A 16355-nucleotide genomic window follows, 5' to 3' on the forward strand; every position below is an offset into this window, starting at 1 on the left:
AGCTGTTCCTATTCGGCCATCTTGGCTCCTCCTGCCTTTTTTTTTTTTCTAATTGTTGCATTTATATTTATGTTGGAGTCTGTACTGCCATTTTTATTCCTTGTAATACACTTGTCAGGCTTGTTTATCAAAGTTATAAATTGGGGCTGGGCATAGTGTCTAAAGCCTGTAATCCCAGCACTTTGGGAGGCCAAGACAGGAGGATCACTTGAGCCTAGGAATTTTGAGGCTGTAGTGAGCTATGATCCTGCTACTGCACTTTAGCCTGGGTAACAGAGAACCTGTCTAGAAAAAGAAAAACAAATGGCAAGGCCAGGTGCAGTGGCACATGCCTGTAATCTCAGCACTTTGGGAGGCTGAGGCAGGCAGATCACCTGAGACCAGGAGTTCGAGACCAGCCTGGCCAACATGATGAAACCCTGTCTCTAGTAAAAAATACAAAAATTAGCTGGGCATGGTAGTGCGCATCTGTAATCCCAGCTACTTGGAAGGCTGAGGCATGAGAATTGCTTGAACCTGGGAGGTGGAGGTTGCAGTGAGCCAAGATTGTGCCACTGCACTCCAGCCTGGGTGACAGAGCGAGAACTCATCTCAAAAAAAAAAGAAAAAAGAAAAAGAAAAAAAAAAACCATCATATGTTGGTAAGTATAACTTTTTTTTTCTGTTCTCTAGAAGGGTTTGTCTAAGTGTGTTATTTCTTAAATGTTTCGAATATTTCACTGAAAGAGATCACTAGAGTTTTCTTTGTGAGAAGTTTTTTGTTTTTTAAGTAATAGGGTAAATTCTTCGAATCCAAATCATATCTTTCAGTTTTTGTCAGATGGTTTTTCAAGGAATTTTCTCATTTCATCGAAATTGTCAAATGTATAGGCATAAAGTTGTTATTCTTATGACTTATTGACTTATCTTCTTATTGACTCATTAATGTCTGGATGATCCGTGTGTTTGCCTGTTTATTCTTTTTCCTTGTTGTAATTTGCTTTGTTTCTGTTCTTCTTAATTATTATTTCAGTAGGTTTTTGGGGGAACAGGTGGTGTTTGGTTAACGTGGATAAGTTCTTTAGTGGTGATTACTGAGATTTTGGTGCACCCATCATGCGAGTAGTGTACACTGCACGAAATATATAGTCTTTTATCCCTCACCCCCCTCCCACCCTTTACTCCCAGTCCCCAAAGTCCACTGTATCATTCTTGTGCCTTTGTGTCCTCATAGCTTAGCTCCCACTTATGAGTGACAATGTTTGATTTTCCATTCCTAAATTGCTTCACTTAGAATAATAGTCTTTAGTTCCATCCAGGTTGCTGCAAATGCCATTATTTTGTTCCTTTTTATGACTGAGTAGTATTCCAAGGTATATCTTTATCCACTCATTGATTGATGGGCATTTGAGCTGGTTCCATATTTTTGCAGTTGTGAATTGTGCTGCTATAAACATGCATGTGCAAGTATCTTGTTTGTATGATGTTTTATTTTCCTCTGGGTAGATGCCCAATAGGGGGATTGTAGTGGGATTCCTGGATCAAATGGTAGATCTACTTGTAGTTCTTTATGGAATCTCCACACTGCTTTCCATAGTGGTTGTACTAGTGTACATTCCCACCAGCAGTGTAAAAGTGTTCTCTTTTCACCACATCTACACCAACATCTATTATTTTTTGATTATGGCCATTCTTGCACGAGTAAGGTGGTGTTGCATTGTGGTTTGATTTGCAGTTCACTGATCATTAGTGATTTTGAGCATGTTTTCATATGATTGTTGTTCATTTGTATATCTTCTTTTGAGAATTGTCCATTCCTGTCCTTAGCCCACTTTTTGATGGGATTGTTTTTTTTTTTCCTTCATGATTTGAGTTCCTTGTAGATTTTGGTTATTAGTCCTTTGTCAGATTTATAGATTGTGAAGATTTTCTCCCACAATCCATAGTGTGGGAGGTCTGTTTACTCTGCTGATTGTTTCTTTTGCTGTGCAGAAGCTTTTTAGTTTAAGTTCCATCTATTTATCTTTGTTTTTATTGCATTTGTTTTTGGGTTCTTGGTCATAAAGTAGTTGCCTAAGCCAGTGTCTAGGAGGGTTTTTTTCCAGTGTTATCTTCTAGAATTTTTATGGTTTCAGGTCTTAGATTTAAGTCTTTGATCCACCTTCAGTGGATTTTTGTATAAGGTGAGAGATGAGGATACCAGTACCATGCTGTTTTGGTGACTATGGTCTTATAGTATAGTTTGAAGTCAGGTAATGTGATGTCTCCAGATTTGTTCTTTTTGCTTAGTCTTGCTTTAGCTATTTGGGCTCCTTTTTGGTTCCATATGTATTTTAAGTTTGTTTTTTCTAGTTCTGTGAAGAATGATGGTGGTATTTTGATGGGAATTGCATTGAATTTGTAGACTGCTTTTGGCCGTATGGTCATTTTCACAATGTTGATTCTATACATCCATGAGCATGGGATGTGTTTCCATTTGTGTGTGTCATCTATGATTTTTTTCAGTAGTGTTTTGTAGTTTTCCTTGTAGAGGTCTTTTACCTCCTTGGTTAGGTATATTCCTCAGTGGTTTTTGTTTGAGGTGTGTGTGTGTGTCTGTGTGTGTGTGTAGCTATTGTGAAAGTGGTTGAGTTCTTGATTGATTGTCAGTTTGGTCACTGTTGCGGTATAGCAGTGCTACTGATTTGTGTACATTAATTTTGTATCCTGAAACTTCGCTGAATTCATTTTTTAGTTCCAGAGCTTTTTGGAGGATTCTTTAGGGTTTTCTAGGTGTATGATCTTATCATCAGCAAACAGCGACAGTGTGACTTCTTCTTTACCAATTTGGATGCCCTTTATTTTTTCTCTTGTCTGATTGCTCTGGCTAGGACTTTCAGTACTGTGTTGACTACAAGTGGTGAAAGTGGACATTCTTGTCTTGTTCCAGGGGGAATGCTTTCAACATTTCCCACTTCAGTATAATACTGGTTGTGGGTTTGTAGTAGATGGCTTTTATTACCTTAAGGTATGTCCCTTCTATGCCAATTTTGCTGAGGGCTTTCATCATAGAAGGATGCTGGATTTTGTCAAATGCTTTTTCTGCATCTATTGAGATGATCATGTGATTTTTGTTTTTAATTCTGTTTATGTGGTGTATCACATTTATTGGCTTGTGGATGTTAAACCATCCCTGCATCCTTGGTATGAAACCCACTTGATATGGTGGATTATCTTTTTGATATACTGTTGGATTTGGTTAGCTAGTATTTTGCTGAGGATTTTTGCATCTGTGTTCCTCAGGGAAATTGATCTGTAGTTTTCTTTTTTTGTTATGTCCTTTCCTGGATTTGGTATTAGGGTGATACTGGCTTCACAGAAAGATTTACGGAGGATTCTCTCTTTCTCTATCTTTTGGAATAGTGTCAATAGGATTGGTACCAATCCTTCTTTGAATATCTGATAGAATTCAGCTGTGAATCCATCTGGTCCTGGTTTTGTTGGTCTGTTCAGAGTTTGTGTTTCTTCCTGGTTTAATCTAGGAGGGTTGTATATTTCCAGGAACTTATCCATCTCCTCTAGGTTTTCTAGTTTACGCACATAAATGTGTTCTAGTAGCCTTGAATGATCTTTTGTATTTCTGTGGTATTGGTTGTAATATCTCCTGTTTCATTTCTAATGGAGCTTATTTGGATCTTCTGCCCTTTTCTTGGTTAGTCTTGCTAGTGGTCTATCAATTTTATTTATTTTTTCAAAGAAACAGCTTTTTGTTTCATTTATTTTATGTATTTTTGTTTGTTTCAGTATCATTTACTTCTGCTCTGACCTTTGTTATTTCTTTTTTTCTTTTTCTTTTTTTCTTTGAGATGGAGCCTTGCACTGTCCCCTGGGCTGGAGTGCAATGGCGTGATCTTGGCTCACTGCAACCTCCGCCTCCCAAGTTCAAGCGATTCTCCTGCCTCAGCCTCTCGAGTAGCTGGGATTACAGGTGCCTGCCACCATGCCTGGCTTGTTTTGTTTTTTGTTTGTTTGTTTGTTTTGTATTTTTAGCAGAGCTGGAGTTTAACCACGTTGGCCAGGCTGGTCTCGAACTCCTGACCTCGTGATCCGCCCGCCTCAGCCTCCCACAGTGCTGGGACTACAGGTGTGAGCCACTGTGCCTGGTCGATCTCTGTTATTTCTTTTCTTCTGCTGGGTTTGGGTTTGTTCTTGTTTCTCTAGTTCCTTGAGGTGTGGCCTGAGATTGTCCATTTGTGCTCTTTCAGACTTTTCGATGTAGACATTTAATGGTATGAACTTTCTCTTAGCACTGCCTTTGCTGTATCCCAGAGGTTTTGATGGATTGTGTCACTATTATTCAGTTCAAAGATTTTTTCAATTTTCATCTTGATTTCAGATTTCATTGTTGATCCAAGAATCATTCCAGGAGCAGATTATTTAATTTCCATGTATTTGCATCGTTTTGAGGGTTTCTTTTGGAGTTGATTTCCACTTTTATTCCACTATGGTCTGACAGAGTACTTGATATAATTTCGATTTTCTTAAATTTATTGAGACTTGTTTTGTGGCCTATCGTATGGTCTGTCTTGGAGAATATCCCATGTGCTGATGAATAGAATGTATATTCTATATTTTTTGGGTAGAATGTTCTGTAAATATCTGTTAAGTCCATTTGTTGTAGTTTATAGCTTAAGTACATTGTTTCTTTGTTGACTTTCTATCTTGATGACCTGTCTAGTGCTGTCTGTGGAGTATTGAAGTCTCCCACTATTATTATGTTGTTGTCTATCTCATTTCTTAGGTCTAGCAGTAATTGTTTTATAAATTTGGGAGCTCCAGTGTTAGGTGCAAATATGTTTAGAATTGTGATATTTTCCTATTGGACAGGTCCTTTTATCATTATATAATGTCCCTCTTTGTCTTTTTTAACTGCTGTTGCTTTAAAATTTTGTTTTGTCTGATATAAGAATAGCTACTCCTGCTTGCTTTTGGTGTTTGCGTGGAATATGTTTTTCCCACTCCTTTACCTTAAGTTTATGTGAGTTCTTATGTGTTAGGTGAATCTCTTGAAGACAGTGGATACTTGGTTGGTGAATTCATAACAATTCTGCCATTCTGTATCTTTTAAGTGGAGGATTTAGGCCGTTTACATTCAAAGTTAGTATTGAGATGTGAGGTACTATTCTATTCATCGTGGTATTTGTTGCCTGAATACCTGGGTTTTTTTTTTTTCATTGCAATCTTGTTTTATAGGTCCTGTGAAATTTATGCTTTAAGGAGGTTCTATTTTGATGTATTTCAAGGATTTGCTTCAAGATTTAGAGCTCCTTTTAACAGTTCTTGTAGTGCTGGGTTGGTAGTGGCAAATTATCTCAGCATTTGTTTGTTTGAAAAAGACTGTGTCTTTCATTTAGGAAGCTTATACAAAATTCTTGGCTGATAATTGTTTTGTTTAAGGAGGCTAAAGGTAGGACCCCAATCCCTTGCTGCTACTCTGATAGGTTTTCCCTTATAGGTTACCTGATGCTTTTGCCTCACAGCTCTTAAGATTTCTTCCTTTGTCTTGACTTAGGTAACCTGATGACTCTGTGCCTAGGCAATGATCTTTCTAAAATGAATTTCCCAGGTGTTCTTTGAGCTTCTTGTATTTGGGTATCTAGATCTCTAGCAAGGCAGGGGAAGTTTTTCCTTGATTATTTCCTCAAATATGTTTTCTAAACTTTTAGATTTATCTTCTTCCTCAGGAATACCAAGTATTCTTAGGTTTGGTTGTTTAACATAATCCCAAACTTCTTGGAGGCTTTGTTCATTTTTTAAAATTCTCTTTTGTTTGTCTGTGTTGGATTGGGTTAATTCAAAAGCCTTGTCTTTGAGCTCTGAAGTTCTTTCTTCTATTTGTTTGATTCTGTTGCTGAGACTTTCCATTGTATTTTGTATTTCTCTAAGTGCATCCTTCATTTCCAGGAGTTGTGATTGTTTTTTATTTATGGTACTTCTCTGGAGATTTTCTCATCCATATCCTGTAACATTTTAAAAATTTCTTTAAGTTGGTATTCACCTTTCTCTGGTGTCTCCTTGAGTAGCTTAATAATCGACCTTCTGAATTATTTTTCTGGCAATTCAGAGATTTCTTTTTGGTTTGGATTCATTGCTGGTGAGCTAGTGTGATCTTTTGGGAGTATTAAGAACCTTGTTTTATCATATTACCAGGATTATTTTTCTGGTTCCTTCTCATTTGTGTAGACTATGTCAGAGGGAAGATTTGGGGCTGAAGGCTGCTATTCAGATTCTTTTGTCCCACAGGGTGCTCCCTTGATGTGGTGCTCTCCCTCTTCCCTTAGGGATGTGGCTTCCTGAGAGGCAAACTGCAGTGACTGTTATTTCTCTTCTGGATCTAGCCACCCAGCAGAGCTAATAGGCTCTAGCCTGGTACTGGGGAGTGTCTGCAAAGAGTCCTGTGATGTGATCTGTCTTCAGATCTCTCAGCCATGGATACCAGCACCTGCTCTGGTGGAGGTAGCAGGGGGTGAAATGGACTCTGTGAGGGTCCTTGGTTGTATTTTTGTTTAGTGTGCTAGTTTTGTGTTGATTGGCCTCTAGCCAGGAGGTGGCACTTTCAAGAGAGCATCAGCTGCAGTAGTAGAGGGAGAACCAGGCAGTGGGCAGGGCCATAGAGCTCCCAAGAGATTATGTCCTTTGTGTTTGGCTACCAGGGCAGATAGAGAAAGACCATCAGGTGGGGGCAGGGTTAGGTGTGTCTGAGCTCAGACTTTCCTCGGGTGGGGGTTGCTGCAGCTGCTGTGGGGTATGGGGGTGTGGTTCTCAGGCCAATGAAGTTGTGTTTCCAGGAGGATTATGGCTGCCTTTGCTTTGTCATGCATGTTGCCGGGGAAGTGGGGGAAAGCTGGCAGTTACAGGCGTTACTAGCTCCCATGCAACCCAAGAGGCCCGGTTGCCCCATCCCCAGCTGCGCTGTTTATTTCCAGGCAGCGGGTGAGTGGGGCTGAGAACTTGCCGCAGGCTCCATGCCTCCCGACTGAGGAAGCAAGCAGGGCTTTCAGATTTCATGCCTCCCTGCCTGCCACAGCTTCTGTGCTTGTATCTGCACTCCCTGTTTGTCCCCTCCCCAGGTTCTGTCCAGGAGACTTTGTGTTTGGTCGAAATTGTTACAAAGTTCAGCTGGAAATTTCCTTCTCCTTGTGGTCTTTCCCCAATTTCACTGGCAGCCCTCCCCAAGGATACCTGAGAGACAGAGTCAGAAATGGCTTCCCTGGGGATGGAAAGTTACCCACAGGGCTCTTCCTGTTGCTTCCCCTACCCCTGTATTTGGCTCAGCTCTCTAAATTTGTCTCAGCTCCCAGGCAAGGTCAAATTCTTCTGTGATCTGGACCTTCAGGTTCCCCAATGAAGATGTGTGTTTGGGGGCAAATGATCCCCCTTTCACACTTTCACACCTTGGGCACTCACAGTTTTCTGGCTGTCTCCCAGAGCCTGCAGCCTGCCTGTTTGTGTACTGGGTTCTAATGTAAAATATATTTCTTCCCATAGGTTACAGTAAAAGGAAAAAAAAAAAAAAGTCACTGCCTTATTTAATCATCATAAAAACTTTATAAGGCAGGAATTCTCTCCATTTTACAAATGAAACCAAGACTATTGAGTTAAATAATTTACCTTTGGTCATGTAGCTGGTTAGTGGTTGAGCCTGAATTTCATGCAAATTTTTTGACCTCAAAATAACTTCTTTTTGGGCTGGGCACAGTGGCTCATGCCTGTTATCCCAGCACTTTGGGAGGCCAAGGCCGGAGGATTGCTTGTGTCCAAGAGTTCAAGACCAGCCTGGGCAACATAGTAAGACCCTGTCTCCACAAAAAAATTAAAAATTAGCTGGGCATGGTGGTGTGTGCCTGTCATCACAGCTACTCAGGAGGCTGAGGTGGGAGGATCGCTTGAGCTTGGGAGTTTGAGCCATGATCGTGCCACTTCATCAGCCTGGGTGACAGAGTGAGACTTTGTCTCAAGGAAAAAAAAAATTATTTTGGCTTCTTTCAGAACGTTCAGACATGCTCTTTTATGATATTTGGCCTGAGGGGAGAGTAGCTCAGTCTCCATAAGCCGACTTACTGTGGAAGCTCAGAAGTCAAGGAGAACACCCCTGTTTCTCTTCCCCTGTGGAAGAGAGCCAGAATGATTTTTCAGCCATCAAAGCTTTCTCATTGCGTCTGCCTCTGATGTAAGGAATGCAGCAAATTTTAAAAGGCCTATGACTCAGAACCATGCTCTGTTCATATGACTGTTTGATGAATACTGATTGAACTAGACTTTAGTAAACAGGAACTATTTGCATGCTATATGACTCCCTTGGCTGGAAGATATGGTATTCAATTAGCATTTTAATTAATAATTAAAAGTCCCTTTATCTCTTCCAATGGACTCATCTTATAAAAGGTGTTATTTTGACTGTAATATTGCCAATGTGCTTGTTTCTTGTGGCAAAATTAAAACTTATCACAACTTCTGCAAACAGGATGAGATCACTCAAATGCTTGTCAGTGCTTGAGGAGAAAGCATATTCTTGTATCCTATTTCAGTGCTATTACATAATCTGAAAATTGGTTGAAGACCTGTCAGGAAAAGATAGTTGATGAATATGGAGGATTTCGAAGAAAAGTGAGGTGCCAGATCGAGTGTTGAGGAATCCATCGTAGACTTGGTTTAAATGACTGTCTTTGGTTATGAATATTGTTTCTAAAGAGTAAAGTCACATGAGTACATTCCTGGTAATATACCAGAGGTCAAACAGCCCAACAAATGAAGAGTTTGAAATGTAGATAATTTAAAGATGAAGTACTAGCAGTCTGTGAGCAAGCCAGTATTGAAAGCGAACGTCACTGAGGTTATTGATGAATTAAAACTAATGGATAGGGGTGAGAAATAAATTAGATAAAAATGCAGCACCAAAAAGGAGAGAGATGTTATCTGGAATTCACTGTCCCTTACATATTTAGTTAATTCTTGTTGATGTTGCTGTTGCTTTAGATGTTGTGGTATAGATTACAAGACTTAGTATGTCGGTAGCCCTATACTTTATGATAATACTTGTTTTTTTCAGCTTTTCTTAAATGAAATGTTGGTATATACATCTGTCTAGTCTGTTCAGCCCACTTATGCTTATGAGCATAATGCTTATTTAGCAATGTGAATTTGCTTCCATTTACCACTTAGCTCATAAGGTCTTTCAGAAGAGGGACCATGAGTCCTGTTGGCTTGCCCTAAAAGATAGTGTTAAGGCATATTCATAGATGGATCATTATATGATTATAATACTGATTTATTTATTTAGCAAATGCCTACATAATACTGTGCATTGAACACTGGTAAGTAAACTTTCATATACTAATTAATTTCATCCTCCCAACAACCCAATGCAATAGGTATAATCATTGTTTTCATTTTATCTAGAGGAAACTGAGGAACCTAGAGATTAAGTAACTCAATGTCATATAATTGGAGAATTGGGACTTGTACCCCAGCAATGCAGCTGTAGAGTCGGTGTGCTTACCATGACACCAGCCTTCTTTACCCTTTCTCTAACCCAAGAGTATCAACCACTGCCTGAGGTTGTGATCCTCCCTTTTGCCAGGCGTTTGTTGGAGGAACAGCCCTTCACCCTCTCCCATTTTGGGTACTGAGCATGATGTTCCAAATTATATTGGTATGGTTTCCTCTTTCTGAATTTCTACCATATACCAGTTAGAGTAGTGCATATTAGCACCAGCACAATTGTAATCTTCTTATACTTTTTTTCAAATAGCAGGAGGGAATACAAATGCATACACTAAAGCACCAGTTTAACTGTAGCACCTGCAGTGCTCACTTACTATAGGGTGCATAACTTGATCTCATTTCTATTAAAAAGTATTTATCTTTTTTGTGTGGAGCTGTTTCCTAACTTGTTACACAATTAACTTGTTACACAATTAATTGCTCCCACCTACTCTATTGTGTTCCTTCAGGCTATAGACATCACAGGATAGACAGAAAATAACAAGATTCAAGGTAACAATCTGCATGCTGAAGGAAGAATTCTGCTTTCAGACTATGCTAAAAACATTTTCAGTATTTCAGACATCAAATTTTGAATTGTTTTTGAGAGACTGAGTATACAGAGACAATGGCTAGACCACAGGACAACAGAACTCTCACCCACAACCTCTAAAGCAACCGTTCTAGGAGACCAAACCCTAACCTCTGTAACCATCAGTAAAGGATGGTCAGGACTTGGTCAATGACTGCTGGCTTCCCTAATTTTTGCCCCTGCCTCAAACTCAGGACCAATCAGATAAAACCAAATATGCTTCCCAAAATAATCACATAGCATACCCCGCTTCTAGGTAGCCTGTCCCCAACTTCCCCATGCCTGCAACCCCAATCAGAGCATACCTGAAGCTTCCCCTTTCTTTCACCATGAAGATTTCTCATGTCTCTGCCAAATGCAAGTGATGATAGCTGACACCCTTGTGAAAGCAAAGTCTGAATAAATAAATAGCCTCTCTTTGTATAGTCATTATTTCCACACTTTCAATAGGTAAGTCTCCTCTTGCTCCATTTGCCAGAAAATTGCTTATTATATTAATTTAATTTCTCACTTTCCAATGGGGTCCATAAGAGATTTCCAAAAGGGTTGACTAACATCTAGATAGCTAATGGGTTATTTAGAGGTGTGTGTAAGTTGTGGCAAAATCAAAACTTAAAATATTAGTTTTATTGTCTTAAAATATTTTGCTTCTTGTCTACTTGTAATCGGATGTGTTTGCCCTTCTTAGTATTATTTTAAAAATCAGAGAAACAAAGCAAAGATATATTAAGGAGAGTTTTATTGTAAAGATAGGCAGGATCTACAATTTTATATTTTTCCAAGTGTATAAAAACTCTCAGAGTAGAGATTTATGTCTGTCGTACCAGCAGACAGATTATTTATAAATTGGGAAAGGGAAAGTTTACTTTTTGCCAAACTGAGGCAGAGGGGGTGGCACCTTAATATCTTGGCCTCTCTCCAACTTCTTTTCACAATCCACCAGGTAATTGACTCCATCGATGACTATCTGAACAAGCTCAACCTTTGACAGTGAAGAAGATGAATGATTAATTTGAATAGAAGCATCTGCAGGGCATTGATTAACAGGAACAGCACTGTGATAAATGAGAACTTGCCACTTAGATGGACTTCACAACAATTCCTTCCTTCTCAGAGATGGAAGGCAGAGATATAAGGGTTTCTCTCAATCTTTCCATAGTTAAGATGGGGATACTACTTTGTATGTGAAAGCTTTTTTACTATGTGAAAACCATTAGTTTGCATCTCTAACATTTTTTCCTACCAGTGTCTGCTATAAAATATCAGAGTTTGTCTAGAAGTAAGACTACAGTGACACCCTCGTGTTATTCTTTGGCCTGGATCTGAATTCTGACCTGCCACTAATCTATCTGAGCACTGGATATGCTAATGTAGCTCAGATATCATCATTAATACAGTGGGTGTCTTCCTGAAAAATTAATGTCAAATGTTTGGCAACTAAATCATGTTTGTAGTATGCTAGGCAAGCTTATTAATGAAATGAGTTTTGCAAATTAAGATATACTTTCTAAAATTCCTGTTCTTAAAAAAACTCTGTATAGAACTTTGGTTTCCAAATATTTGTTTTCCTTAAACCAGAGCACATCTACTTAATTTTTTTTTCCCCTGGGATCACCTCCTGAGCAAATGACTTGCACTGCCCCCAAGGAAACCCAAATTAAGAGAGAAATTAGTTAATTCCAGACATACATTATACAACTAAAGAATGAGCAGCAAGGATGGAAGGGACCATTGAATGTTAGCTCTCAGGCATCACATACTCCAGCTGCCTCCCTATCTATCTCTTTATATGCATAAGGAAACTTAGGCCCCAAGAGAGGGTTGAATCAGAATGTTAGTCACTACTAACTAAAACACATATTTTCTGTTTATCCTTTTGATCCCTTCCAGTGTTGGTGAGAGTATGGTGAGATAGGTCTCTCACTCACTGCCAGTAGGATTCTATCTTGGTATAAATCTGGTAGAAAACTTGGTTATAAATAGGGGACCCTGGTTTTAACCCAGGAATTCCTTTCCTAGAAGTATATCCTAACTAAATAACCAGAGTTGTGATTAGAATTATGTAGAGAGATGGTCAAACATAAAATCAGGAAAACATTAAATAGGTAATGGATTATCTTTACTGTGATTAAAAATCATGTTTGTGAAAAATACTTAATATTGTGGGAAAATGTTCATGATATAATGCATTGGAAAAAAATTATAACCAGTATTTGGTTATAATATTAAACATGTATTATAACAATTTTTTCAAGTTTTTTGGGTAGTTTTTAAAAAGAATGAAGGGCCATTTAGAATAATGTTCACAATGGTTATCAGGGTTGTTGGGTTAAATAAATGGTGTTTTTAAATTATTTTTTGGCATTTTCCTCACTTTTATAGTGACTGCCTAGTATAGTTAGACTTAACATTTTTAAAGCATTAACTACATTGTTTTCCAGTAATAAATATCTATCTAGTTAATATTAGAATCAACAAGGATAGACTCCCAGATTTTCTTTATTCACTACACCACACATTATTCAGTAAATTTCAGAAGTTGTGGTATTATAGTTGCATGTCCCTCAAGTACTTTACCAGAGCTGATAGCACACTGGCTGATCTAATTGTTTTGAGGGTTTCTTCCTTTCCTTTTCCTCAGTGTACTTACTGGTAGGGATATTGATAGGCAGTGAAATATTCAAAAACTGGTAAGGAAGAAGAGAGAACTTTGATAATCCACAGATTTAATAACCAGTCACTGAATTATTAAGGGTTTTGTTATGAGAAGAGGCTTTAAAATTAATGATGGGCATAATATGTCCAATGGGACCACATCCAGATAGGCTGGTATAACTAACTTACCATGATCAGTATTTGCTTAGCATTCAGCTGCATGTTCCTTACATGTGATCTTTTTGCCTCATTCATTGTTTCAGGCCACACAAAGTCTATGAATCCTTTTCATCCTACATATTCATCACAGAATCCTAAGGATTTTATGAGCACAAACTTATCTAAACCTAGCACATAACATAGTTGCTATCTTTAGCCTAAGAAGTAAAAATTTAGAAACCATCGAGTATCTAAGAACACCAAAGTGAAGATGATCATTTGTAGCCTTCACCAAAGAAAATTCAGAACCAAGAGAAAATTCCACTATTTTGCCACCCTCAGAGGGATAGCATAGATGTTCTGACTTTACAGTAATAAAAAAACTGCAGTCCTTTAGCATAACAGAGCTCCTGCTCGCTGAGGATTGTTGGAATAGCTCTCATGGCAGGTCGGTGACAACAGTCCCACTGTGAATTCCTATACTTGCCTATAAATTCTCAGCTCACATTATGTTTCCCTTTATGCATTTATTTCCCATGGAAGAATAATGTTACAGAATGAAAAGCTAACATAACTCAGGACTCAATGGGCGAAGAGGAGGTCTCGAATTTTGTGAAAACGGCTAGGCTGTTTGCTTTTCCCTATTCTCTCTTAGGCTGATTTTGTTAGTTCATGTTAGGAAAGTGAGAGAGACGTTACCTCTGATCGACCAATTCTATCTATGTTGGAAATGTCGTACACATCTGCGACCGCGGCAGTGTCCACACCACCTGTGCCACGCTTCTGGAGTCTTAGGTTTTCCAGGATCTTAGAAAAGCGTGGGTCCTAGGACAAAGGGATAATACTTAAATGTGCTAAGAGGCAAAATTGATTCATAATCATTGGTGCATTTACTGACAAAAGACATATAGTGAGAGATAACGGTTTAACTTTTTATATATATAATATATATATAATAGATATATATATTTAATATATAGATTACATAAATAAAGCATTCTGGGATACATGTGCAGAACGTGCAGGTTTGTTAAATAGGTATACACGTGCCATGGTGGTTTGCTGCACCCATCAATCCATCATCAACCTTAGGTATTTCTCCTAATGCTATCCCTCCCCAAACCCCCACCCCCCAACTGGCCCCAGTGTGTGATGTTTCCCTCCCTGTGTCCATGTGTTCTCATTGTTCAACTCCCACTTATGAGTGAGAACATACAGTGTTTGGTTTTCTGTTCTTGTGTTAGTTTGCTGAGAATGATGGTTTCCAGCTTCATCCATGTCCCTGCAAAGGACATGAACTCATCCTTTTTTATGGCTGCATAGTATTCCATGGTGTATGTGTGCCACATTTTCTTTATCCAGTCTATCATTGATGGGCATTTGGGTTGGTTCCAAGTCTTTGCTATTGTGAACAGTGACTCAATAAACACACGTGTGCATTTGTCTTTATAGAATGATTTATAATCCTTTGGGTATATACCCAGTAATGGGATGGCTGGGTCAAATGGTATTTCTGGTTCTAGATCCTTGAGGAATTGCCACACTGTCTTCCATAATGGTTGAACTAATTTACACTCCCACCAACAGTATGAAAGCATTCCTATTTCTCCACATCTTCTCCAGCAACTGTTTCCTGACTTTTTAATGATCACCATTCTAACTGGCTGTGAGATGGTATCTTGGAGTGGTTTTAATTTGCATTTATCTAATGACCAGTGATGATGAGCTTTTATTTCATGTTTTTTGGCCACATAAATGTCTTCTTTTGAGAAGTGTCTGTTCATATCCTTTGCCCACTTTTTGATGGGGTTGTTTTTTTCTTGTAAATTTCTTTAAGTTCCTTTTAGATTCTGGATATTAGCCCTTTGTCAGATGGATAGATTGCAAAAATTTTCTCCCATTCTGTAGGTTGCCTGTTCACTCTGATAATTTATTTTGCTGTGCAGAAGCTCTTTAATTAGATCCCATTTGTCAATTCTGGCTTTTGTTGCCATTGCTTTTGGTGTTTTAGTCATGAAGTCTTTGCCCATGCCTATGTCCTGAATGGTATTGCCTAGGTTTTCTTCTAGGGCTTTTATGGTTTTTAGGTCTTATGTTTAAGTCTTTAATCCATCTTGAGTTACTTTTTGTATAAAGTGTAAGGAAGGGGTCCAGTTTCAGTTTTCTGCATATGGCTAGCCAGTTTTCCCAACACCATTTATTAAACAGGGAATCCTTTCCCCATTTCTAGTTTTTGCCAGGTTTTTCAAAGATCAGATGGTTGTAGATGTGTGGTGTTATTTCTGGGGCCTCTGTTGTGTTCCATTGGTCTATATATTTGTTTTGGTACAAGTACCATGCTGTTTTAGTTACTGTAGCCTTGTAGTATAGTTTGAAGTCAGGTAGCATGATGCCTCCAGCTTTGTTCTTTTTGCTTAGGATTGACTTGGCTATATGCGCTCCTTTTTGGTTCCATATGAAATTTAAAGTAGTTTTTTCTAATTCTGTGAAGTCAATGGTAGCTTGATGGGGATAGCATTGAATCTATAAATTACTTTGGGCAGTATGGCCATTTTCACTATAATTGATTCTTCCTATCCATGAGCATGGAACGTTTTTCCATTTGTTTGTCTCCTCTTTTATTTCTGAGTAGTGGTTTGTAGTTCTCCTTGAAGAGGTCCTTCACATCCCTTGTAAGTTGTATTCCTAGGTACTGTATTCTCTTTGAAGCAGTTGTGAATGGGAATTCATTCATGATTTGGCTCTGTTTGTCTATTGGTGTATAGGAATGCTTGTGATTTTTGCACATTGATTTTGTATCCTGAGACTTTGATGAAGTTGCTTATCAACTTAAGATTTTGGGCTGAGATGATGGGGTTTTCTAAATATACAATCACGTCATCTGCAAACAGAGACAACTTAATTTCCTCTCTTCCTGCATGAATACCGTTTATTTCTTTCTCTTGCCTGATTGCCCTGGCCAGAACTTCCAACACTATGTTGAATAGGAGTGGTGAGAGAGGGCATCCCTGTCTTGTGCAGTTTTCAAAGGGAATGCTTCCAGCTTTTGCCTATTGGCTGTGGGTTTGTCATAAATAGCTCTTATAGTTTTGAGATATGTTCCATCAATACCTAGTTTATTGAGAACTTTTAGCATGAAGGGCTGCTGAATTTTGTCAAAGGCCTTTTCTGCATCTATTGAGATAATCATGTGGTTTTTGTCATTGGTTCTGTTTATGGTTTACGTTTATTGATTTGTGTACGTTGAACCAGCCTTGCATCTCAGAGATGAAGCTGAGTTGATTTTGGTGGATAAGCTTTTTGATGTGCTGCTGGATTCGGTTTGCCAGTATTTTATTGAGGATTTTCACATCAGTGTTCATCAGAGATATTGCTCTGAAATTTTTCTTTTTTTATTGTGTCTCTGCCAGGTTTTGGTATCAGGATGATGCTGGCCTCATACAATGAG

General features: G+C 38.6%; 1 protein-coding gene and 1 long non-coding RNA gene across 3 annotated transcripts in view; one reads left to right on the forward strand and one right to left on the reverse strand.

The window, feature by feature from the left end:
• Positions 1-16355, forward strand: part of LOC129397755 (uncharacterized) — a 67549-nt gene that overhangs the window by 24492 nt on the left and 26702 nt on the right. The window lies entirely within an intron of this gene.
• Positions 3786-16355, reverse strand: part of CKMT2 (creatine kinase, mitochondrial 2) — a 39663-nt gene continuing 27093 nt past the window's right edge. For both annotated transcript variants that reach the window (XM_008975787.7, XM_003822264.8), the window contains exons 9-10: positions 13607-13732; positions 3786-11075 (exon numbers count right to left, since the gene is read on the reverse strand). In XM_008975787.7, coding sequence (XP_008974035.1) covers positions 10956-11075; positions 13607-13732 — 246 coding nt within the window. In that variant the 3' untranslated portion in view covers positions 3786-10955. The remainder of the gene's footprint in view (positions 11076-13606; positions 13733-16355) is intronic.

The sequence above is a fragment of the Pan paniscus genome, chromosome 4 (genome assembly GCF_029289425.2).
Source record: "Pan paniscus chromosome 4, NHGRI_mPanPan1-v2.0_pri, whole genome shotgun sequence".
Classification (NCBI taxonomy): Eukaryota; Metazoa; Chordata; class Mammalia; order Primates; family Hominidae; genus Pan; species Pan paniscus.